General features: G+C 52.5%; 1 protein-coding gene and 4 non-coding genes across 5 annotated transcripts; 1 reads left to right on the forward strand and 4 right to left on the reverse strand.

Moving 5' to 3' along the window:
• Nucleotides 1-348: 348 nt before the first annotated feature.
• On the reverse strand, nt 349-431 carry TRNAL-UAA (transfer RNA leucine (anticodon UAA)). The gene has a single exon. It is a non-coding gene; the product is annotated as a tRNA-Leu (tRNA).
• Nucleotides 432-8,138: 7,707 nt separating this feature from the next.
• Nucleotides 8,139-8,210, forward strand: TRNAG-UCC (transfer RNA glycine (anticodon UCC)). The gene has a single exon. It is a non-coding gene; the product is annotated as a tRNA-Gly (tRNA).
• A 2,693-nt stretch (nt 8,211-10,903) lies between these two features.
• On the reverse strand, nt 10,904-11,012 carry TRNAL-CAA (transfer RNA leucine (anticodon CAA)). Its single transcript has 2 exons — nt 10,975-11,012; nt 10,904-10,949 (listed from the first exon to the last, which is right to left on the reverse strand). It is a non-coding gene; the product is annotated as a tRNA-Leu (tRNA).
• A 3,106-nt stretch (nt 11,013-14,118) lies between these two features.
• Nucleotides 14,119-14,200, reverse strand: TRNAF-AAA (transfer RNA phenylalanine (anticodon AAA)). Its single transcript has one exon. It is a non-coding gene; the product is annotated as a tRNA-Phe (tRNA).
• Nucleotides 14,201-16,449: 2,249 nt separating this feature from the next.
• Nucleotides 16,450-24,274, reverse strand: LOC102451063 (zinc finger protein RFP-like). The gene is made up of 4 exons (XM_075912646.1): nt 23,472-24,274; nt 20,484-20,694; nt 19,725-19,784; nt 16,450-18,585 (listed from the first exon to the last, which is right to left on the reverse strand). The coding sequence occupies exons 1-4, from the start codon at nt 23,721-23,723 to the stop codon at nt 18,083-18,085; spliced, it is 1,026 nt and encodes a 341-aa protein (XP_075768761.1). The 5' UTR covers nt 23,724-24,274; the 3' UTR covers nt 16,450-18,082.
• Between the last annotated feature and the right edge of the window lie 436 nt (nt 24,275-24,710).

Below are 24,710 nucleotides of genomic sequence, written 5' to 3' on the forward strand. Positions count from 1 at the left end.
GGTTATTGCACAAGAAGGGCCACACTGCCCACTCGCTCTTGTGCAAGAAGTTTTATAGTAAAGTGTAGTAAGAAAGGGCTTCTTGCGCAAGAGCTCTTCTCTTTTCTAACAGGTGTAAGTCTTCTTGCACAAGAGCTCAGGACAGAGGTTTCTTGCACAAGAGAGTATCCACACTGCCATGGATGCTCTTGCATGAAAGTACAGCTCACGCACAGCAGCATGCATTCTTGCACAAGAACCTGCCAGGGCTGATATAGCCCATGGGACCTTCAGAGATTAAATCCAGTCCCTCACGTCATAGCAGGACTAAACACCATCCAGATCAATGTATCACCAAAGAAGGGAAGCTACCAGAAGTGGGGTTTGAACCCACACAGGCAAATGTCTATTGGATCTTAAGTCCAGTGCCTTAACCACTCAGCCATCCTGGTGGCATTGGGGAGAGCAGGCATGAGAAAGTTCTCTCTCCAAACAGCCCAGGGACTCCCTCTCAGCACATCTGCCCATCCCATCTCTGTGCCAGGGCTTCCCACCGCGAGGGCGAGAGCCGCCCCCTCCCCACAGCGAGGAGGGAAGCAGGGAAACGGGAAAGCAAATGAGACAAAACCCAACGTCCCCAGGGATTTCGAGGGACAAAGGCCTGGTGGGGAAAATATCCCCCCCCCCTTCACGTAGTGTTTTCCCTGCCTTGCATTCGGCCAGCCCCCATGGATCTGGCCAGTGTTTCCAGACTTTGTGTTTATACCATGGACAGACAAACCATTCACAAACCTTTGCCAGACCAGTAACATTATATTTACATATCACTGCACATGCACAGACTGCACTGAGCGCCGCACCGGGCTAAAATCTACTCACCACGGGCGGGCAGATTGCCCTAATTGCCGAGCCCTGCATATGCATTATGCAAATAAGTGTAAATATCTGCAAACACTGGTCTGCTCACTCCCCCAACCTCGCATGTGCTGGGAACTGGGAGCAGTTTCCCTGGACCCAGGCTGGGATCAAAGCCCCCTCTGCTGGGAGCAGCCCAGGGCCAGATCTGCCCCCTACAGCCCAGGGGGGCTGCTTTCTGGGGAAGGGGAGGGCGGTTTCTCTTACCTGCCCCCGCAAGGGGCAGGGACTGGGCTGGGGGCACTGCCCTGGGAGAGGTTCCTACATCGCACCGGCCCTGCGAGAGATTCCCCCTCCTGGCAGGTGGCACTGGGGGAGCTCTGAGGCTCCAGGGCAAAGGCCTCCAGCCCCCCAGTCCCTGGGATTAGGAGACCCTGGAACCAGGCCCCCTGGAGTAACACTGTGGGTAGGGGGCTCTGACCCACAAGGGAGCTGGCCCCAGAGCCCAGGGCCTAAGCTTGCCCAGGCTCATGCCAAAGGGGTTTCTGTGGTGCTGGGCGGGGGAGGGAGGCCAGGCCCAGGCCAGTGGGAGAAGTAGGGAGTAGTCTAGAGAGTCCATCCAGTTTTATTATTTTCCTTGTGTGAGGGGTTACAAATCATGTCTGAACTGGTGAATTATTTTTAATTGGTGTAACTAAGGATTGCAGCACAGGGATTTTTCCTGAGTCTATGTCTCTTCGTGGCTATCTACCACCTAGGCTATCTCTATACTGCACCTCTCTTCCACAAAAGCATATGGAAATGAAGCACTGATTAGCATATTGCCATGCTTTAGTTGCACAATTAATTAGGGTCCATTTTTGCACAAAAAGTAGCTGTGTAGACTGGGACTCTTCCTGCCTCCTGCTGCCCCTAACTCCAGTTTGGCCCTGGGCCGCTTAGCTTTTAAGGCTTGTTGTTGGTCCCATGGTGTATGGGCAGCATTCAGGACTCTGAATCCTGCAATCTGAGTTTAAATTTCAGTGGGACCTTCATTGGCTGGTTGCTGCAAAACCCTCCCATTCCATGTGCTTTAGCTTCCTTGTTCTCAGGCTGGTGAGAAGAGAATTTCGTGCCTCCTGCTGGGTGTCTAATGCCCAGTGGCACTTGGTGTCTTGTCTGGCTGGCTCAGCAGGAGGCTGGGATGTGCTGGGGCCATGGAACCTACCAGCCTGGCTAGAGACGCAGAGGGCTGAGTTTGTGTTTCTTGCTGATGTTCTCACGTCTGTTCCCAGCAGCTGCCAGACTCTGCCTAGTGCTCCCTGGCACTAAAGGGAGGGAGTCTCAGGACGGAGCCTCAGAGAATGTGTGTTCCCTGCTTCCGAGAAAGGTGAAGAAACCTGTTCTACTCCCTGCACTGGCTCTAGGCTGAGGGAAATCAACTCAATACATCTTGGTTGTGGAGCTATTGCCTTGGGCATAGGAATTGTCTGGGAGAGCAAGCGGCACAAGTGAGAGGCTAGACCAAGGTTCACTCAAGTGGTTTGTTTTTCATGGCTCTGCCCCACCTGCTCCCCTAGAGACTCTGGAACAAAAAAGAAACGTGAGAAGAACCCAACTTTCTTTCCTTGTGATCTAGCTCAGATTTCACTCCAGGTTCTTTCTGCATGAGAAGTACCTGTGACAACCTCTGTACTGCTGGGTTATTCTGACCCTCATCTATGATGCCGTCCACTTGGGGTAGCATGTCCCCTGACACTTGTAGAAGGACCGGTCTGAACAAACCAGCATTTCTCAGATCCCTTTTGATAGCTCAGCTGGTAGTGTGGAAAGGTGTAGTGTGTGCTTGGTAAGCCATTGTTAGGTTGCTGCTTTGACTCTGGCTTGAAGAAGAGAGCCTTTTCCCTAGAGCCCACCCTTTGCACAAGCTCATTCCCTTGAGTCCATGTTTTCAGAGCCCTGCACTCAATCGACAATAAGATTCTGGGTACCAGTTGCCAATCACGTTTCTTGGGCTGCACAGGCCTTGAGACCCTGGAAGGCTGGAGGGAAATGGGGAATGGCTGCACTTTGTAATTTAAAGATGTTATCTGCAACCATAAATTAGAACAGTTTTAGAGACACTTTTCTTTTTTCAGAAGAGGCTTTTCTGAAATTTGGCCCATCTACACGGGCCCAAATGTGGGGAAAACCTCCTCTTTCGGAAGATCCCTTATAAAATGAGGAATACAGGCCTTCCAAAAAAACATGCCCACTTTTTTGGACAGTGATCTGAAAAAGGGGACCAATTCCCTGGATGCTGCAGAGTTTTTCCAGGACACGAGAGGTATCCTGGAAAAACTCAATAATATAAACCCAGCTATGTAGGGTACCATGGCTCAACTGGCTAAAACACCTTCCTCATATATGGGAAATCCTGGATTCAACTCCCCTTGATGCCTTGTTGTTGTCTTTGCTCCCATTTTCCTATGTCCTTCTGGAACACAGAAGAGGCCTCCCCTGGCCACCCATGGAACTACTGGTTCAGGAAAATCCTGACTGGGGAGGAACATTGGGAAGAAGGAAACCATAAGGCTGGAACCAGTGCAGAGGTTGCTGTGACTGGCACAAGCAAGGCAGGGCTCTGACTCCCACTCTGAACCCCTGGATACCACAAACTGGCCACAGAGTCCTGCTCCATGGTCGTCCCAGTGCTCTGGGAGCAAGCGATGTGCCTGTAACTCCCTGCCTCCCCCCGCCCAAGGGGTGGTGCCCAATAGAACAGTCCCTGTAAGAAATGTGTCACTTTCACCCCTGGGAGCAGCTCAGCCATGCAAAGGGGTTGCTAGGGCAGGACATTAGCCCTGGAGGGCAGGGGTGGGTGTGGCAGTGACATCACAAGGACCTTTTGCAGCCCCCTCAGCTTATTGGCTAAAGGAGGTTGGGAGGTGATGACCTCACAGAGAGTCCATGACAATGGCCAGGTGGGACCAGCTGCAGGGCAGGGGCCATCTCAGAGCCCCCCCCCCCCCCCCCCCCCCCCCCCCCCCCATGGCTTTGCTGCAGGGAGTCTCCTTGAGAGTTGCCCTTGTGGCCTTTTTGGAGCCTTCTTTTTTCTCACAACTAATTGACCTAGAAGGCCGATGTTTCTGTGGAGAAGGTAAGAGCTTCCAAGAAAGCCCCTGCTAGTATAGCAGGGGAGTTAGCTCAAACTGCTTTCTTTGCATGCAAGAGATAGTGGGATTGATGCCCCCCTTCTCCAATAAGGAGGAAAATCCCAATTTTTCTTTTTATCATCAGAGTCAGCCAGGGGGCTAAGTGGCTCCAGTAGCACCTCCCCCAGACTTTCTACTTGCTCTCCCCAAAATCCAGCAATGTTGGGGCAGAGAGCTGCTGGACACCAGCCCTCCTGGGCCAGGAAGTGGCAGGAGCACTGGAGGCAGGTTGCAGGTGGGGCAGAATTAGCTCCATTGGAAAAGTGCTGCCTTTGCCCATGAGAGGAAGCAGGATTCACTCCCATCTTCTCCCACCTGCTCGCTGGTGCTGAGGGGCCGGCCCCTTTCCTGCTGCCCCAACTTTTAATCCCACAATGCCCCTTATACCATAGCACCTACAGCTGACACCCAAGGGTGGCACCTGGGTCTCTCAGTGCTCAGGCTGGCCTCTGTTCTCCTGTTTTCCCTCCAGCCCCCTCATTGCTCAGGCCTCTCTGTCCTGCCCCAGCTCTGCTGCTTCCAGGGCAAATCCCTTGTTAGGACCAGTCACAATCTGAGGTCAGCGAGGGTCCCTCCCACCTGAGATGTGTGTTATGGAAAAGCATCTTGTTTCCTGCTCAGTTCCCAATACTGTGTGCAGTAGCTTGCTTCTATGGGGGTGTATCCCAGTGGTAGAGTGTTTAACTGCACATCAAGTGGTCCTTCGTTCAACTCCAAGATTCCCCCTTGGAAGAAATTCCTTCTAGTGGGAATATTTTCCTTTCCAGTTCCATCACACTGTGGCTTTACATTGTTTGAGGTTCTTGACATTAATAAGAACCCTTAAAGCAGGGTTCTCAACTTTGGAAATCCCTGGGGGCCACAATCAATGACATTTAACCAGGATGGACAGGGCAGGTGTCCCTAGCTGGTGTATTCCAGAAGCTGGGAATGGGCAATGGGAGGGATCACTTAATAACTGTCTGTCCTGAGGATTCCCTTGGGACAATGAAATTGGCTGCTGTCTTGAGACGGGATCCTGGGCTAGTTGGACAACTGGCATGGCCCAGTCTGGTTGCTTTGATGCTCTGTTTGGCTGTTCTTGTCCCCTCTGGGCAAGGGAGAATGGACCCCCTGACCCCGCCATCCTGAAGTGGACAGGAAATGACCTATGAAAGGCTAGTGCATGTGAGCAAAGAAATATATTTCATGTGTCCCTGGTGGTCTAGTGGTTAGGCTCTAGCCTTCTCACTGCTGTGGCCTGGTTTTGATTCCCAGTCAGGGAAGCCAACCTCAACTTTCACATAACAGCTCCCTAGTCGTTTTTCTCACCTCATTGTCACATGTTACAGCAGCTGTGACCCAAGAGGTTACTTCAGGCTCCTTCCCACCTCTCCCTCACTGCTAAGACAACACTTGCCATTTTCAGAAGAGGCAGAGCTGGGTGACTCAAACTGCCCCTCCCCTCTCCCATGTGGGCAGCCCTGCAGGAAGCTCTGTGGCACACACAGCACTAGCCCAGCGCACAAGATCCATTGGTTCAGTTTGGTTGTTGAAGGAGACAACCCAGAACTGGCTCCAGCCCCCACTCAGTAACCTGGGGAAATGACCCACCAGGCCTGGGCCCCTCGGAGAGGCAACGATTCCCCACTGGCCAGGGCAGAGCCTCCCTCTGACACAGTCATGGAGCCTTCTCCCCCTGGGCCTGCCTCCCCCTTCACTCAGCTCTCACTGCTCGGTGCTGCCAGGGAGGGGCCTCACTGCGAGAGCCGCCTGGGCAGGTTCCTGCCACAGAGACACGTCCCAGAGCAGGACGGATGCTCAGACCGACACTGAGCCTTTCAGAACAGCCCCCGGCCCCACCCCCACATCCCAGCCCTTCCCGGGCACTGCCTGGACTCAGGCCTAAGAGCTCTAAAGAAGATACATCTTAAGCAAACATGGTAACCACTACCCACAGAAACTTTCACAAATATTCTGTTATCAATTCTTTGGCCAAGGCCTTGGGGGAAGAGGCAGAGCAAGAGCAGGGAACACAAGCCCCCCCTGCAGTACTTCTCTAGATCATTGTTCCCAACAGTGGGAGAGCAGGGGGAGCTGTCTGCCTGGGGAGGAGTGACCCACATCATATCCCCAACATTTTATGGATGGACCTTTGGGGGCAGGTCCAGACACCCCATCCTCTCACTCAACTCCTATCACACACTGGAGCAGTGCAGCCTTCAGGGGCAGGGATGAGCCATGGAGTGCTGGGCACAGGGCAGGGGATGCAGGAGCTGAGAGTTTCTCTAGAACTCAGGGACCCATAATGAGGCACCATGCCCCTCTCAGAAAGGCATTGACTAGGGAGAGTGTTTCAGGGGTTGTGAAGCTTGTTGCCTTGGTTGGGGTTGTCTTAGAAACTCAGGCCTCGTTGTGAGCAGGATTTGAAGCTGTGCAGGGAAACCCTATTGGCTTTCTAATCCAACGTCTTAACCACTCGGCCATCACAGCTGTGAACATGGCATTGCCCCAGGGCCAGGGAAACTGATAAATAATTCCAGTGCCCAGGCCTGACAGCACCTGCCCCACAGAATTCACTGAGCACAGGGAGAGTTTGGGGGGCTTGTTGCTGAGCCATGGGGTGAAGCAACAAACCAGCCCCCTCCTGTGGGCCTGTGAGTGTTGCTGTCCCTGCTGTACAGACAGGGCCACGGAGACAGGGAGAGGTTCACTGAATGGGCCACGGTCACCCAGTGAGTTAGAGCCCAGCTCTGCTCCCTGCCCCACCCACTGATGTGCTGACTCCCTCTCTGCCAGGGGCTGTTTGCATTGGCCTCTTCTGTTTTCTTTTCTGCTGTGAGACATTGGCACAGTTAGCCAGGGCATCCCGCAGTTGCCATCTCCCTCTGTGCAGGTGCTGTCCTGAGCCCTGACTAGCAAACGCTGACACTGCTGTTAGGTCCAGACCAGAGGGGAATGTTTAAGAGTTATTTCGGAAGAAGGGTTTTCTCCCAAAATAACTGCATCTAAACAGTGTTTTTTATTTCAAAATAAAGTATTTTGAAATATCGCCCGGACGCAATTATACAAATGTAGCACGGGATATTTAAATCCTGGTTTCATTTACAATTTTGAATGTCTCAATTTGCATCCGTCTCTGGAAAGAGGGTGCAAGTATAGACATGTCTTGTGTGTTGCAACCTCCAGCACTCACCTGATGTTCCGTCCCTGCTGTCTGAAGACGTTTGGGAGTCCTCCTGCGTCTGGGGGACCGGCTCCAGGGCGAAGGTCACAAAGCTTCTGGAATCCTCCTCCTCGTCCTGGAGCAGCAGGTCATCAGCGTCATCATCTTGAAGCTGCAGCTGCTGCTGCCCAGGTGTCTCCATCCCAGACTCCACAACTATCCCTGGAGACAGAGGCTCCCCACACCTCAGGATTCAGTCCAGTTCCTCACAGTATGCACAGTGCTGCGGTGCTTCCCCAGAGCGGGACCTGCCCTCATGGGGCCCCATATACCCCTCCTGCAATTCCTTAACCTTGGCTCTGACTTGGTCTAGGATGCAGGGTGGGAGGTGGCCTTTCTTTGCAAGGCCATCAGCCATTCGGCCATAAATATCCGCATTCCTCCGCCTGGACTGCAGGGACTCCTCCTGGGATCACAGCTCCAAGAGGGACTTTATCTCTGGCCCAGACAATGACAGTGCCTGGCATTTGCTGCCCCTTGCTTGGTCCTGTAATGTGTCCCTGAAGGGGTCTCTGGAGGCTTGTGCCTGTGACATGGCTCTCCAGAAGGCAGAAGCGCTCGATCTTAGGCAAACAACCGAGAAAACATTTTACAGCAACAAACACGAGAACAGCTCTTGGTCCTGATTCCCGGGCCATACAGAGTATCCAGAAGCCACTTCCCCCTTGGCTGCTCTAGAGCTTAGCCCTAAGTCTGACAAACTCTACTCTCCCACCCAACAACCTCTGGGACTCCTTTTCCACCCGGCTCCTCACACCGCGGAGAGTGCAGGGCAGCCACTACCCCAGCATCACCACTCCTGATCTTAGCCAAACGGCCAAGAAGTTAGGCTTTACCCAAAGCACACAAGCACCCTCTCACCTCCACCTCGTGTCATGGCAGATATGAGTTTCCCTCACTAGTTTTGCAAATGGCTGTTTGCACAGGCATTGGTGGTATAGTGGTGAGCATAGTTGCCTTCCCAACAGTTGACCTGGGTTCAATTCCCAGCCAATGCACTATGTTGAGGTTTTACTTTAACCCTGAAAAAACAGGCACTAATGGGTCCTGCAGCTGTAGGCTGCACCTCACCACTTTTCACCCTGAGAGTATGCACAGTAAAGGGTGCTTCCCTAACATACCCCTGATTCAATTCCTTGACCTTGGCTCTGACTTGGTCTAGAATGTGGGAGTAGGAGGGAGGTGGCCTTTCTTTGCAAGGCCATCAGCCATTTGGCAATACATGTCCACATTCCTCCGCATGGACTACAGGGCCTGCAGAGACTCCTCCTCAGATCACAGCTCCAAGAGGGTCTTTATCTGTGGCCCAGACAATGACGGGTGCCTGGCATTTGCTGCCCCTTGCTTGATTTGATTCCCAGCCAATGCAAGGTGGAAAGGGAACAGGCAACCTCCTGGGGGAGATCTTATTTAACCCTGAACAACAGGCACAAGTGGGTCCCACAGCCAAGGGCTCCCTCTCACCGCTTTTCATGGGGAGCAGCTCAAACACCCTGTAGTGTGTAGTCTCAGATTGCCGTCCCACCAGGCTGTTGTCATGGACCCTCTGTGAGGTCACTGCCTCCCAACCAATGAGCTGAGTTGCTGCCCAAGGCCCTTGTGATGTCACTGCTGCCTCGCAGAGCTCATGTCCGCTACTGGCCAACCCTTTGGCATGTTTGAGCTGCTCCCTCTGTATCACCCCCACTCATTCATGGTATGTCTACACTGCAGAAGTAAACAAGGTCTGAACCACTGTTTCCAATACAGCCAGCTGAAAGGGGAGAGCAGTCCTAGGTGTGGGGACACTCCTTCAGTTGTGTAGCCCTGCAAGATAATCAACTGTTGATTTGTAAATACAGCTCATGCTGGGCTGGGAAAGGAATCCGGGCTGTGGCTATGTAAATCCAGTTCAGCCAGTGCTGTAGGCCTGATGGAGGATCAGTTGTGAGAATGGAATGTGGAGTATTGTAACTAATTTGGCTGTCGTGGGGTCACAAACCATTTTATCTCTAACTGTAGGAATTGTAAAATATGACACCAGTGCTTGCAGGAGAGACACTGTCATTGAAAAAAGTCTGGGGTGGACGAGCCTTCCCCTTCCAGACTCAAGTGGAGTGGACTCTGGGTGTGGGGGGAAGGAGCATGAACCAGCAGCCCACATGTCCTCCAGCCATGAGCTATGAGACGGGTTCATTCTGCCTCTCCCTCCCCCACTACCCATTCTAATGATAGACCTAGAACAGACTCCTTAAGGAATCTCTTTGTTATTTTGAAATATTATTCCAGTGGGGGCTGGAATCTTTTGTCCAGCCTAAGTGGGGGGCCAAGAGCTGAAATCACCAAGGAAACTGACAAAGAGCAGAAATCACTGGGTTTAGCCCAGAGCCAGACCCATCCCCATTGTAGAAGCAGCAGCTGGCAGGAGCAAGCAGCCAGCAGGGTGAACAGTGACAAGGGGCAAGAAAAGGTAGTTGGTGGGTGGCCAGTAGGAACAGTGGCAGGTGGCCAGCAGGATAGCTGGTGGGAGTAGCTGGCGGTAAGCCAGTAGGAGCAGTGGCGGGTGGCCAGCAGAGTGGGTGAGATGCCTTCTATGCCCACTCCCTCCAAGAGTGGGAGGTGAACTCTGAAAATCATTCCTGAGCTCTTATCTGCCCTGAGCAAGGGCAGCAACTGTGAGTGGGGTATAGAGAAAGTTTGGGCATGTGAGTGGGACACGTACATGGCTGGACTTACATTGCTGGCAAAGGACATTGCTCAAGCCACTTGAGCCGAGACTTATTTGTGGGTTGGTTCTGAACCCTGCTTGTGTTATTTTCCCAGGTGAATGCCACGTTACTTCTCACCCTCTTTCATTAAAACTTTCTTTTCTACATTCAGACTCTGTGCTGGCGAGTGGGGAAGCATCGCCTCCTCGAGGTACTCAGGGGGGAGGGGATGGATTTCCCAGGCTGCTGGGTGGGGGCTCAAGCCAGTTTTGTGTGAGATGAACGAAGAGAAACCCCTAGACATCGAACCCAGCCCTGGCTGCTGCCAACACTACCTGGCAGAAGAGTTACACTAGCAGGGGGAGTGACCAAAGCACAGGCCTCGTTATGAGCAGGCTTAGAACTTTTTTAGGGAAACCCTATTGGATTTCTAGATCAACACCTTGACCACTTGGCCATCACAGATGTGAAGACAGCAAAGCCACAGGGCCAGGGGAACTGGCAGATAATCCCAATGCCCAGGCCTGATGTCACCTGCCACACAAAATTCACACAGCAAACCGGGCTCTTAGAACAGGGGAAGTTTGGGGGCTCGTTGCTAGGCCGTGGGGTGAAGCATCAAACCAGTCCCCTGCTGTGGGGCCTGTGAGTGTTGCTGAATGTGTGCCCCTGGAAATGGGAAACAAAAGGTCTGGGAGCCACACAGAGACCCTGCTGGGCTGAAGTCCCAACGACTCCACTTTGTCTTTGCCTGTGGGCTTGTCTGTCTGCAGCCTGGAAACCTCCTGGCTCCTCAGACCACTGGTCTGGATGGAGCGTTACAGAAGTCGGAATAATGGAATTGCTGTGTAGACGCTTCCATTGTTATTGCAGTGTAATGACCATTATTCCCTAGGAACGCTGCTGTGTAGATGCAGCCTGAGAGAAATGCTGAGCAAGGGATCCTGCAATGCCAGGGGAGTCATTGAAATGAGATCATTTCTCTAGCTATAAAAAGGAAGATATGTCAGGAGTGGGATTTGAAACCACGCCTCCATTTGGAGACCAGAACACCCAACTGAGGGAAAGACAGAACCTTGAGTCTGGCACCTTAGACCACTCAGCCATCCTGACAACTGTGTAAAGACATTCAACCGCAGTTTTCTTACGTGTGTGAGTTGCTCGGGGCAGCAGCAGGAGCACCTCTCTTTCCCCACCTAACAGCTGCTCTACAGCACAGCTGGGTTTATCCACACTCACCCTCATCTACCGTTGTGAGGTGTTTTACAGGGAGCTGACAGGAAAGAGAAGAGGGGAAAACTCTGGCCGGCAGAACCGAGGCCTGGGATTGTCCTGTGCCAGGGAGTCTGTGTCAGTGCCCTTGGGGATCCTGAGCAGGGTTGGTACTTGGGATGGGGCCGGGGGCTGTTCTGAAAGGCTGCAGGCGCCGTTAGACCCTTTTTTCCTTCCCTGTCTCACCCCAGCACTGAGCAACACTCAGTGTCGGTCTGAGCATCCGTCCTGCTCTGGGACGTGTCTCTGTGGCAGGAACCTGCCCAGGTGGCTCTCGCAGTGAGGCCCCTCCGTGGCAGCACCGAGCAGTGAGAGCTGAGTGAAGGGGGAGGAGGCTCCATAACTGTGTGAGAAGGAGGCTCTGCCCTGGCCAGTGGGGAATCGTTGCCTCTCTGAGGGGCCCAGGCCTGGTGGGTCATTTCCCCAGGTTACTGAGTGGGGGCTGGAGCCAGTTCTGTGTTGTCTCCTTTAACAACAAAACTCAGCAAGTCACCAAACCAAACAACCCTGTGGCCAGCATAGGGCTTGAACCCACAACCTTGGCATTATTAGCACCACACACTAACCAACTGAGCTAGCCCATCTATGTACATATAGCTCACAAGTGGCCCTTTCAAGAAAGGCACCGCAGACCACTGGGATATCTCTGCAGCTGCCAATGGCTCTTCTCTGACAGGGCCACTAGCGACTCACTGTGACGTGGGCTGGCTAGTCCAGCGGGTTTGAGGTTTGGTCAAGGTGGCTGGCAGCCGGCATGGCGCACTGAGACCCAGGGCAAAGAGACAGCAGGAATCTCTTGCTGCCAGCACTTTCCCTCCCAGCTTCTTCCCTGCCAGCAGCAGGTGCAGCCCCTTTTGGCCACTGGGTCAGCTACACTTTTCCATTTGAGCTAATTCTGCTCCACCTGGAACCTGTCTCCAGTCAGTGCTCCTGCCACGGCCTGGCCCAGGAGGGCTGGGACCCAACAGCTTTTCATCCTGGCTTTGTAGGAGGCCACGTAGGAAGGGGCCACTGCAGGTGCATGACCCCCTGGCCTGCTGTGTCTGTGGAAAGGGGGGAGAGGACACACACTTGTCACTGGGGAACAGGGCGCATGGATCCCACTCGTTCCTGCAAAGGAATGAAACAGGCTGAGCATTTTGCAGAGAACAGGCCAGATTCCTGCTGGGGGAGGCTCCATCATGCACAGACTCTGCGCAGGGCCAGACTGCTGGGAGGAGACTCTGGCCATGGACTTTCCTCCCCTCTCTGTTACCTCCTGCACCTGGGGCTGAAAGGGACGTGGGCTGCAGGCTGGTCCTGCCCAGTTGCCTTCCCCAGTGGGAGGAGAGAATGCTCATGCAAGGGCTCACAGATTGTCCCCAATGCACTGGCCCTGAGGGCCTGAATTCTTGTTGCCCCCGGGGGCACCCAAATTCCCTTCTGGGTGGGGGGGCACCCTCCCCAGTTCACACCCCTCTTGTCATACTTGGTGCCATGAGAACAAAGCTTCCAAAGGGGGGGTTGAATTCCCTCCATCTCCCCGTATAATAATTAATGGAGATTGCCTGTCTCCTAGAGCTGGAAGAGACCTTGAAAGGTCATTAAGTACAAGTACAGTCCCCTGCCTTGACAGCAGGACCAAGGGCTTTCTCTGCAGGGCACTGTGGAGAGAAACCCCTGAAATGCCAAAATGGTGGGAGGGATAGTTCAGTGTTTTGAGTATTGGCCTACTAAACCCAGGGTTGTGAGTTCAATCCTTGCAGAGGCCATTTGAGGCAAAAATTTGTCAGGAATGGTACTTGGTCCTGCTGTGAAGGCAGGGGACAGGGTTTGATGACTTTTTAAGGTCCCTTCCAGTTCTAGGAGATAGGCAATCTCTAATAATTATTTATTAGACTGATCTGGGTGCAGGCAACCAAGAGAGGGGGGTGTTCAATATATCTACATGTGACTAGATCCATCACGGGGCTTCAGCCAAGGCAGCAGTGACTCTGAGGAAGGGTTGGGGGCTAATCAGATGAACATGAGTGTCCGAGGCTGGGCAGAAATGGATGAGGGGACGTCACAGGCACTAGCACATCAAGAGGTAGAGAGAGGCCCCTGCTGCGCTTCCAGACATGCCACAGCCTGGATAGAACCAGGGATTTTAATCTAAGGCACTTGCCCCTGAGCTTCTGCTGACAGGTCAGGGGAGGAAGGCCAGGACAAGGCCCTTTCAGCCACTGGTCTGTGCAGGCTCGAGCCTCCTCCTACCTTTCCTTCCTGCAAAGCCTCCAACAGGTGCCTGGCCTGACTCATCGGGCTTCCCCAGGCTGGCACCCATGGGCATTCTCAGCTGATGTCACCCCCTCTGTCATGTGGGAGTTGGGCTCATCCCAGGCAGCAGCAGCTGCACTTACCTGGGCACCCAGGGGAGCTGCAATAAGGGAAGAGCCTGCGTTTCAACCAGGGGCCTTTTGTGTCCTAGACAAAGACGATAACCACGACAGCACAGAAACACCTAGGAAAAGTTCTGCTGGACTTAAATTTGGACAAATAGTCTGCTACTAACTCTTGGCCAATGCTTTGGGGGAAAAGGCCGAGCAAGAGCAGGGAATAAGACACCCCCCCCCCCCCCCCCCGCTACTTCTCTAGACCTTTGCTCCCAACACTGGGAAGGTGGCAGGGGCTTGGTGATGCAGGAGGGGTGACCCACGTCACCTTCCCTGTATGGATGGACCTTTGGGGACAGGCCCAGACTCCCCAACCTCTCACCCAGCTCCAGTCACACTCCAGAGCAGAGCAGCCCCCAGGAATAGGGCTGAGCCATGCAGTGGTGGGGAAGGGGCAGGACCAGAGAGTTTGCCTGAGACCGCAGCACAAGGCACCGTCCCAGGCATCGCTCTGACAGCGGCAGACTGGGAGAGCATCTCAGGGGTTGTACAGCTTGTTGCCCTGGTGAGGGGTGCGGCCAAAACACAGGCCTCGCTGTGAGCAAGATTTGAACCTGCACAGGGAAACCCTATTGGATTTTTAATCCAACACCTTAACCACTCGGCCACCACAGCTGTGAGAGACTCTTCTCCAGTACATAAATGTGGAGAAAAATTCTGTTACTAACTCCTTGGCTGAGGTGTGCACAGTGAGGTCACTTGCAGAGATGCAGGCTCTGGCTTCTCTGTATGTGCCTTGGCACCCATTACCCATCGGTACCCGCCACCTCCCACCCCCTGCCAGCACCCATACAGAAAGCCAGTGCACACGGAGCCAGCGACAGTAGCGAGGGAGGCAGCTGCAGCACAATTCCAGGCCTGGGGCACATTGAACAACTTTAGACCTCATCTACACTGCAGACTTCTGGCCCAAGAACTGCTCTTGCTCAAGAGCACATCCACACGGCCATGTGCTTTGGCCCAAAAGGGAGGAATAGGTCAGTGGTTTGAGCATTGGCCTCCTAAACCCACAGCTGTGAGCTCAACCCAAGAGGGGATTACCTAGGAGTCTGGGGCAAATCTGCCAGGGATGGTTCAAGGTACTGTTCTGCTCTATTGTTGCATAAATTTGCAAGGTTCGTCCCCTGGAGGCTAGTCTAATTTGCCCACAGAAGAGAGTCACACTTTCAGGCTGGGTCCAACTCAATTTTATTGCTTGCAAGCAAGGTTCGGCTAAGGAGCCCAGTGCTCAAAGCAAAGCCGACCCCTAGCATCAGGTAAGCAAGGGGTCTTATAGGGTTAACATCCTTCCTGGTTTATGTGCCTTAACATGATTGGTTACCTTATTTTGCTTCTAATATCCTTGGAAGTCAGGTTTATCTCCAAATAAGGTTAGCTGCACTATGCAAACCTGCTGACTCTGAGGTTACAGTTGTTTGTTACATTTATTCACTTGCTTAACAATAGGCGGGTTACACTTCCTACTTGCCTGCTTGACCCTTTCACAAGTGAAATATATATCTACATTCTTACTCAAGCAGGAAACTGGTTTCATTTCCTGCTACACTATGAGTTGGTTTATCTCCTTATAAAGAGCACATTGTGCAAGAAAGCTCTAATGGCCATTGTAGCTGTAGGGGTCTTTGGTGCAAGAAATTCTGGCAATTTCAGTCAGAGCCCTGCTGTGCCAGTCACAGCAGCCTCTGTACCTGCTCCAGGCTTGTGGTTTCCTTCTTCCCAATGCTCCTCCCCAATCAGCCTTTTCCTGAACCAGCAGTTCCATGGGTGGCCAGGGGAGGCCTCTTCTGTATCCCAGGAGAACCTAGGAAAATGTGAAGCCCTCACCGCTGCCGGAGCCACTCCCTGGGCTCAGCGGCCGGCTGTTAGCATGTGCAGGCTGGGATACTGTGTGCAGGCAGCCTGCACGTGCAGGATATGATGTGCGCTGTGAGCGGAATGGCGTGGCCCCATTCCTGCCTCCCTTTCCCTGCTGATCCAGTGGTCGAAAGGGGCTGTGGCTGCTGCTGACTGGGCAGAAGCTGGGTAGCAAGATGCTGGCAGCAAGAGATTCCAGCTGCTGGTTTCCCCTGGGTCTCAGTGCGCCATGTCGACTGCCAGCCACCTTGACCAAACCTCAAACCAGCTGGACTAGCCAGCCCACATCACAGTGAGTCGCTAGTGGCCCTGTCAGAGAAGAGCCCTTGGCACCTGCAGAGACATCCCTGCAACTTTCTGAGGCACCTTTCTTGAAAGGGCCACTTGTGAGCTGTATTTCCATAGGCAATTACTAACACTAGCACCTACTCAAGTTCTCTGTATTTCCACTGATTTCTTCCTATTCTGTGAAACTCCACACAACATAACAAGTGGCAACAAGGGTAGGATACCTGTGCTGCCTCCAGGAACAAAAAAGTAGAAGTCAATGTAAGAAAACAAACATTTTTTTGGCTGTTCTGGAAGGTGGGGGTAAGAACTGACAGCTACACAGTGCAAACTGAAACTAAGATCAGTGGAAATACAGAGAGCTTGAGTAGTTGCTAGTGTCCATTTTATTGCAGAGCACAGAACTAACTAGAACAAGGCCAAGTGACCTAACTCAGTTACTATAACAACAAGATCTATATCTACAACACATACTGCCAGCTGTCTGTTTCACATACTGGCATCCATTATGCCCTGGCTGGTTTGCATGTTCCCAGATGCATTCCTCAGGTGTGTATTGGGCATCTTGAGAGCCATTGTGCTTACGGTTGTGCTAGTTAGCATCATCATTCATTGGTCATTCCTTCCTCATGACAGGCAGTCCAGGCCCAATACCAGCACAGAGAGCATATTCATAACTCCGCATACAGAGATCATACAAGCACATGAAGAGCACACATAGACTCAGTAAAACAGAAGCTTTTATTTGACACCTCACATGGCCCCCTTTGTACAGACTTTGGGGCAAATACCCCGCTGTGGGCGCAGCAGTGATCTGGCTGCTCCCCTTAAAATCCAATAATGTGATAAAGGTGCAACCCTGTTTATTTACACACCCACTCAGGGTGACGGGTGGAACTTCCTGCGGATTTGCAGGATCTTTTGCCACTGAAAGAGCCTTACAGAATAATATCCTTATCCTCTATTTATTGACAATTCTCAAGCAAGCAGAATACAGTGTCAGGCAGGCAGACTTCCCCTGTTGGCCAGGCAAGGTCAGTCACTCTGGATCTTAGCTGCTACATGTCGCGGTCGTGCAGCAGAATCCTGGCAGTTCTGGTCTTAGGTTGGGGTGGGCAAAAGGGCCCCTGTGGGCCAGATACAGCCCACCAAGTGGGTTGATTCGGCCCACAGAGTCCCTGCCACTCCCCCGCCCCCAGGCCAATCAGGACTTGGGGATGGGGGAAGCACATGAAGTTTCCTCCCCATGTCAGGAGCGTGCAGCGCTTAGAAGCACCACATGCTCCTGGCAGGATGGGAGGAGTCTTTGCATGCTCCCCTGCCCCCAAGCCCTGATTGGCCTGGGGGCAGAAGGGAGCGTGTGTGAAGTCTCCTCCCGAACCGGGAAATGGGCCCCTAGGGGAACCTCTGTGGGGGGACAAAGACTTTATGCTCTCCCCCACCTCCAGACCAATCATAGTCTGTGGATGGGGAAGCAGGGAAGTATCTTGACCCTTCTGCTTGAGGCCACAGCCCTTCAGATGTGGCCCAAAGCAAAAAATGTTTGCCCACCGCATCTTAGACGCCATATCTTGGAGGGGAATTCGTCTTCCAGGTCTTCCCCCTTCTTCTGGGTGTTCCTCTCTGTTCTTGTTTCCCTTTTGCTTTTCTTGCTTTTTCCCTTTCTTCTTCTGTCCTTTTGCTTCTATTACTTTTACTTGCTTGTCTCCTTCTTGGACCCCAGTTTATATAGTGAAATCTGAGTCCTGCTCACCTTAACCAATTATTTTAGTATAATTTTACTAACCAATAATAACATATGGTAACAGAATTGCCTAACCAATCACACTCTACCACCTTGGTTGATTTTCACCTAGCAAAATTAACTATATAGCACAAAGAAACCGATACAAACCAGACAGATGCCACACAGACAAACAATAGGAAAGTGAGCACAAGAATCATAGAATGAGGATTCCACAACCACAACTATTGGTAATAGCATAAAATTTAGACAGAATGTGAGCATGTGGTTCCTGGCTTTACAACTAATGGCTGCTGCTCTTCAGTCTGGCTGCAGAAGAAGGCGGTAGTCTAGACCTACCAAATAGCTACAGGCTTTCCAATACGGCTACCGAAAAATCATCTTGTTACAACCTCTGCCTGTCCCCCGCCCGGCTGTTAGTTCTGCCCCTGCCCAGCCCCCACCTTTGCTCCTCTGCTCCTCCTGGAGCCCGAGGGGGTCTTCTCTTGCAGGGATGGAGGGGAGCAGCTTCCATACGTCATAGAGATGAGGAGCAGGGGCTAGGCAGATGGGACTCCAAGGTTCTAGAGACTGGGCGGCGTGAGGCCTAGAGAGGCTGATCTCAGGGACAGTCAGAGCTGGGATTTAAACCCCACCCAGAACCACGGTCGGATTCTCTCCTCAGGGAGGGAGCCCGGCGGGAAAGTGAAGATTGGGGCCTCAGCATCAGCATCGATAAAAGTCACCTGCCCCCGGTCACAGTCCAGACAAACCCGGATCCTGTGGGGAGTGCTCAGTTGCAGTGGGGTCACCTCAGGGTCAGTGAGAGCCTGGAAGAAACCCCCCCACCACTGTACAGCCCAGATCCCCCCCTCAGGGCTACGACTGATCCGTCCCTTCCTGATTACAGACTCTCTGGCCACCCCCACAGCCCAATCTTTCCTATCCCCAGACTCCACCTCCCAGCAATGTCTCCCCAAGGTGAACCCCTCACAACCTAGCACACAGTACACAGAGTCAAATCTCTCCGGGTTGTCGAGCAGTGGCTGACATGTACGTTCCCATTTCACACTTTTCCAATCCTCAGACAGGACGAGGTCAGGATTTGCCGTGTCTGGATCCAGAGTCACCATTGCTGGGGAGAGAGAATCAGGGTGTGAGGGGCAGAGCTCAGCCCTGGGGGCAGCGGGGGCCATTTCTCACCCTCCCCAGCAGCCCTGTTGTATCTGGGACAGGCCTGGGCCCCAGGGAGTTGCCTCTGACGTGGGTCCCTAGGCTATGTCTAGACTATGGAGTTTTTCTATCTCTGATGCATCCAGAAAACAGGTCTGCTCTTCTGACACTTTTGTTGGAAGAGCAGATGCATTCTCTTGGAAGACCTGCATTCCTCATTTCATTCCGTGTAGGAGGCCAAATTTCAGAAAAACATTTTCCAAAAAAACAATCGGAAAAATGTGCACAAATTGCAGAGCACAGTTTCCATACCTTTTTTGAAGAAAAAAAAATGTAGTGAAGACCTAGCCTGAGACTAAGCCGAGCTGTCACTGGGCCTCAGCCTGGGCAATGGGACCCGCTTCATTAGCTTCTCATTTGTGTGCAGAGGCTGCAGCCTCCTGCCCCCAGCTCGGGCTGCTCCATCCCCAGGGCCAGGCCTAGAGCAGGAGGGTCCAGTGGGGGAGGGGGACAGAGGAGGCAGGTACCAGCTTTAACCCCCCAGAGGGAAACTCCCTCCCCTGCTGCAGCCTCCACCCCCTGCCCAGGGCACAGAAGGGAGGGAGCAGCGCGGGGGAAGAGCCGCCTCACCCCAGAGAGCAGGGCCTGGGCATTAGTCACCCCCAGGGCAGTGGAGGGTCCAGGGCTCTTCAGGGCAGCCGGGCTCAATGGGGGAAGCCCAGCTCTGGCTTCTGGCCTGGCCGGGGGCAGGGCCTCTGGGGAAGAGGATCTGGGGTGGGGTCTCTGGGAGGGGCCAGCACAGGGCAGAGGCTGGTGCCCAAGGAGGGGCTGCGCTGATCAGCTGCCCCGACACGAAGCGCAGCCCCTGCCTGCAAAGTCCCCTGCCCGCAAACTGTGCCAATATTAAAATGTGTGGAGGAGTCCAACCATCCCATTTCTTAAAGGACATGCCCCCTTGTCCTTCTGATCCACCGCCCCTGGGGCTCCTCACCGCTCAGTGGCCAGGTTTGGGGCTCTGCCTGTCATGGTCGCTGGGGGTTTGGTTGGTGACTTGAGCTACAAGCTCAGGAAGGTGTTTTCAGTCTCCATTTAAAACCTCACCCTGTCTGAAAGCTCCCAGGAAGTTCCCTCCTCCTCCTTCCAGGACAGAGGGCAGCTTGTCTGGTGGGGGAAGGAGTAAGAGAGGTGAGATTTCACAAGTCCATATTGTGCACAACATCCCCAATACTAACACACAGACCTGGGTTTTCATTATAGCAGACACACACTTGGGCTGTGTCTAGACTCGCCAGTTTTTCCGGAAAATTAGCCTATTTCTGGAAAAACTTGCCAGCTGTTTACACTGGCCGCTTGAATTTCCGCAAAAGCACTGACTTCCTACTGTAAGAAATCAGTGCTTTTTGCGGAAATAACGTGCTGCTCTCATTCAGGCAAAAGTCCCTTTTGCGCAAAACTTTCTGTAGACAGCTCAGATTTGTTTTGCACAAAAAAGCCCCAATCTCAAAAATGGTGATCGGGGCTTTTTTGCGGAAAAGCGCATCTAGATTGGCCACAGACACTTTTCTGCAAAAAGTGCTCTTGAGGAAAAGCATCCGTGCCAATCTAGACACTCTTTTCCAAAAATGCTTTTAACAGAAAACTTTTCTGTTAAAAGCATTTCCGGAAAATCATGGCAGTCTAGAAGTAGCTTTGGGGCATGTCTACACTGCAGAGAAGATCGAGGCTGCTGCTGTCGATCTCCCAGGATTTGAATTAGCAGTTGAGTTAAAACAGCTAATTGAACAGAGGGGCGTTTCTGTAGATCACTGTTTCCCCTCAGATGCTTTATTGACTCTCCCCTCCCCAATTCCTTCTAGGTACCTGTGAACTCCCTCAGAGTCTCTGACAGCACAGTGGTTTTCTGGGAGAAACACCTGACTTGTTCTTCCAGTTCAGTGTCAGTCTGGAGCCTCCCAGTCTCCTCGTCCAGCTTCTCCAGCTGGGCCAGCAGGAGTCGCTTTTGTTTCCCCAGGAACTGCGGCAACTGCTGAAACTCGGCCACAATCTTCTGCCTCTCGACTTGTGTCTGTTTCTGTGTGAAAACAGGGAACGGGCTGGTCGGGGACATGGATGGAGCCCGGGGCCCTTTCATGAGGAGCTGAGTGCGCAGCAGGGAGAACTTAGCAAACCAACAGATTTCTGACACTTGGCTCCACCCTATGGGTACTAGGCTGAGGCGTCTCGGTTTCCCCTTTGGCCCCTGTATCCCTCTGAAAGAGATGTTTCCATGTTTCCGCTGGCGGAGGATTTCTGGGAAAGCCACCAGGGCTGGACATTAACTTATCCCCTGCCATGGAAGTTCAGGGCCTGTCCACAAGGACCACCAAGATCATGGAGAAACTCAGGATGCTAACTAGTGGTTAACTAGTGGTTAATTGTCTAGTTGAGTAGTCGATGGAATTTCCATCGACCACTCGATTAGTTGATAGGCACTCCTGCATTCCTCCTGTTAAATGTAAAAGAGCTCCCGCTGCGGTTCTAGTACATTTCAGAAGAGGAATGCAGAACTCCGCATGCAGCCCAGGGCAGGTGGGAAGTCCCGCTGACTCCGGGCTGCAGGTGGGTGCCAGCTTTGAAATACACAAGAGTCCCCAGCGGGAGTCAGAGTCCTCTGCTCCATGCTGCACTGCTGCTTTGAAATGCCACGTAGAACCCGAGATCAGCTGAGGAGTCCTCAGCTGACCCCGGGCTCCACATGCGCAGCGATGCTCAGCTGAGCCTGGAATCAGCTATGCAGCACTGCCACTTTGAAACACCGAGCCAGGGATGAGCTCAGCAGTGCTGCCCCTTTGAACGCTGCCTTGGTGTTTCAAACCAGGCCTAGCTGTGCATCTCTGCTGCTTTTAAGTCCCCCTTTCCCCCCCCCCCCCCCGCACTTTGCTGCCTCTATCTGCTATCTACACAGCTCCTTTTTGCGCAAAAGCCTCTTGTGCAAAAGCGGATGCTAATTAATTATGCAAATGAAGCACAGCGATATTCCACACTGTGCTTCAGTTGTATAAGTTTTTCCAGAAGAAGGCTACAGTGTAGCCTTAGCTGAGGAGACTGAGGCTGCAGCAGGACACCTGTGAGGGTGGGGGCAGGAGGGGGTGGCACCTCCACACAGAATGATGTAGGTGGGGATGGTCTGACAGAGGCAGGGACAGGCCCACAGAGGCTGACCAATGCAGGTGGGGGAGGCCCAGCAGACAGGCGTGGGCATGTCCTGTGCTCTGGGGATGGGTCAGTAATTCCCTTAATTAAACACACTGATTTCTGTTCAGGGTGGCTGGGGTTTGCCCCAGTGTTGCCCTGCAGTGGTAATACCCTCGGGGCAGGTACCCACTGCCGCAGTGCCTGGTACAGCTCCTGGCAGCAGTGCATTCTGGGAGATTCCCAAAGGCTGCCTGGCACAGGTCAGACTGGCACCGGGCAGCTCCAGCCTGGGGGTAGTTTTGCTCCAACCGAGTCAGATCCCAGCACGGTCCTGCGCTGCCTGGAACCCTGTTGAAGGTGGACTCAAGGTGCTCATGGTCCCACACAGGCTACGTCTACACTGGCATGATTTTCCGGAAATGCTTTTAACGGAAAAGTTTTCCGTTAAAAGCATTTTTGGAAAAGAGCATCTAGATTGGCAGGATGCTTTTCCACAAAAGCACTTTTTGCGAAAAAGCGTCCGTGGCCAATCTAGATGCGCTTTTCCGCAAAAAAGCCCTGATTGCCATTTTCGTGATCGGGCTTTTTTGCGGAAAGGAAATCTCTGCTGTCTACATTGGACCTTTTGCGCAAAAGTCTTTCGGAAAAAGACTTTTGCCTGAACAAGAGCAGCATAGTTTTTCCGCAAATGCACTGACAATCTTACATGAGATCGTCAGTGCTTTTGCAGAAATTCAAGCAGCCAATGTAGACAGCAGGCAAGTTTTTCAGTCTAGACACAGTCCAGGAGTTCAGCATCCCAGTGGGAAACTGCCTCAACTTACTGGGCATCTTTCTCTCCTAATAAATATGTTTCAACCCTGCACCTGAGGTGGCAGCATGGCCTATTGGTTAGGATCATAAAATGTACCTGGAAAAATTGGGGGGATAGTTCTAGACTGACATCAGCTACTAACCTCCTAGCTCATTCACCTTTCTTCCTCTCTTTCACCCCCTCTCCCCCTGCTTTGTACCTCAGTTTTCCTTCCCAACGTTTGTCTATCTAGACTGTAAACAGCTCAGGGCAGGGATTGTCCCTGGTTTTGTTTTGTGCAGAGCCTGGATCTCATGTGGGGCCTGTAAGGGATACTGTGATGCAAACACAAGTAATAACATTAAATTCTAGTCATCACATTTGTAACAACAACAGCAGCTTGTAACCTCCCTTCTCCAGTCTGAAGACAGCACATTCCCATAGCCAGCCTGCCACTGATCCATATCCCTCCCATTCAGTAACAGGCTCTCATTTCCCCCCTAGAGGGCTGGTTTCAGAAGGATTCCGCTGAGCATCTCAGAGAAGTTTCTCACATCAGGTGTCTTTAAAGACTTGGAATTTGGCCCGCCGTTCCCCCCCCCCCCCCCCCCCACCAGAGCATTTCTTTTGTCCCACCCTCTCCTGAGCCAGGCAGGCTTCAGCTGGTTGGTGAGTCGCACTGGGCCATAGAACAGTCAGGGAAATTAGTCAGTGACTCAAACTCAGAGTAATTCCCCAGAAGATGGGCAGCACCGTGTGCGCTTGCTGCCCCCAGGACTCTCTGCAGACTACACAGATGGGGCTTGATCCTCCTCACAGAACAGCTTCAGCACTTCCTGGTGCTCCCCACACATCCTGCCCATGCCCGCTCCCTTCATTACCTGCAAACTGAGCTGTTTGACTAGTTCCACCACGTTCGCCAGCTGCCTGTTGGGCGGGAGAGGTCCTTGCTGCACAGGGTCCCTGCACTGTGGGCAGAGGTTAGTTGGGCCGGGTCCCTCCCAGCACTGGCTGAGGCAGGCGCGACAGAAATTGTGCCCACAGGCTGTGACCACCGGATCCGTGAAATACTCCAGGCAAACAGGACAAGTCACTTTGATTCTGAGACTTTCCACAGTGCTCACTGCGGCCATGGCTCCCTCTGGGCTGGGGAAGAGGATCAGTTTCGATTTCCTGCGCTCAGGCTCTACCTGCCTCCAGCAACAATGGGCTGTTCTCCTCTGTGGAGCTGACTCAGGCTATTTCCTGGAAGGGGAAGAGCCAGCAGGAGACATCCCAGCCCTGAGGCTTTGGTGATCAATGTCCCACACTCTGGCTCTAGCACCTACCTCTGATCTGGTGTGGCGAGTCTCTGGGGCATCACATGTTCCCCAGAATCCACCAGGCTGGGCTGCTCAGTTCCCAGAACTGTGCCAATAAGGAGCGAGAGTGAATCTTGTGCAGAATTCATTGTTTGATGTCTGATGTTGACAGATAAAGTAACAGTTGAGTATTTATATGGATCTAGTTACATGCTCCCAGTTGCAGTTTTACCATGCTCGATTTTCACAGCGGTGGGAAATGCTAGGGGGAGGGGCAGGCAATACTCGGCTCAGACAATAACTATTCAGTGACATAGTGATAGAAATGTAGCCGTGTTAGACTGGTGTAGCTGAAACAAAATACAGGACTATGTAGCACTTTAAAGACTAATAAGATGGTTTATTAGATAATGAGCTTTTGTGGGCCAGACCCACTTCCTCAGATCAAATAGTGGAAGAAAATAGTCACAACCATATATACTAAAGGATACAATTTTAAAAAATGAACACATATGAAAAGGACAAATCACATTTCAGAACAGAAGGGGGATGCGGGGGGGGGGGGAAGGTAAATGTCTGTGAGCTAATGGTATTAGAGGTGGGGAAAGGTAAATGTCTTTGAGCTAATGGTATTAGAGGTGATAATTGGGGAAGCTATCTTTGTAATGGGTAAAATAGTTAGTGTCTTTGTTGAGACCCACGCATAGAGTGTCAAATTTTAGCATGAATGACAGTTAAGAGGATTCCCTTTCAAGTGCAGATTTAAAAGGCTTTTGAAGCAGGATGCAGGTAATTAAGTCGTTGAGACAGTGTCCTTTC

Source organism: Pelodiscus sinensis, chromosome 31 (genome assembly GCF_049634645.1).
Source record: "Pelodiscus sinensis isolate JC-2024 chromosome 31, ASM4963464v1, whole genome shotgun sequence".
NCBI lineage: Eukaryota > Metazoa > Chordata > Testudines > Trionychidae > Pelodiscus > Pelodiscus sinensis.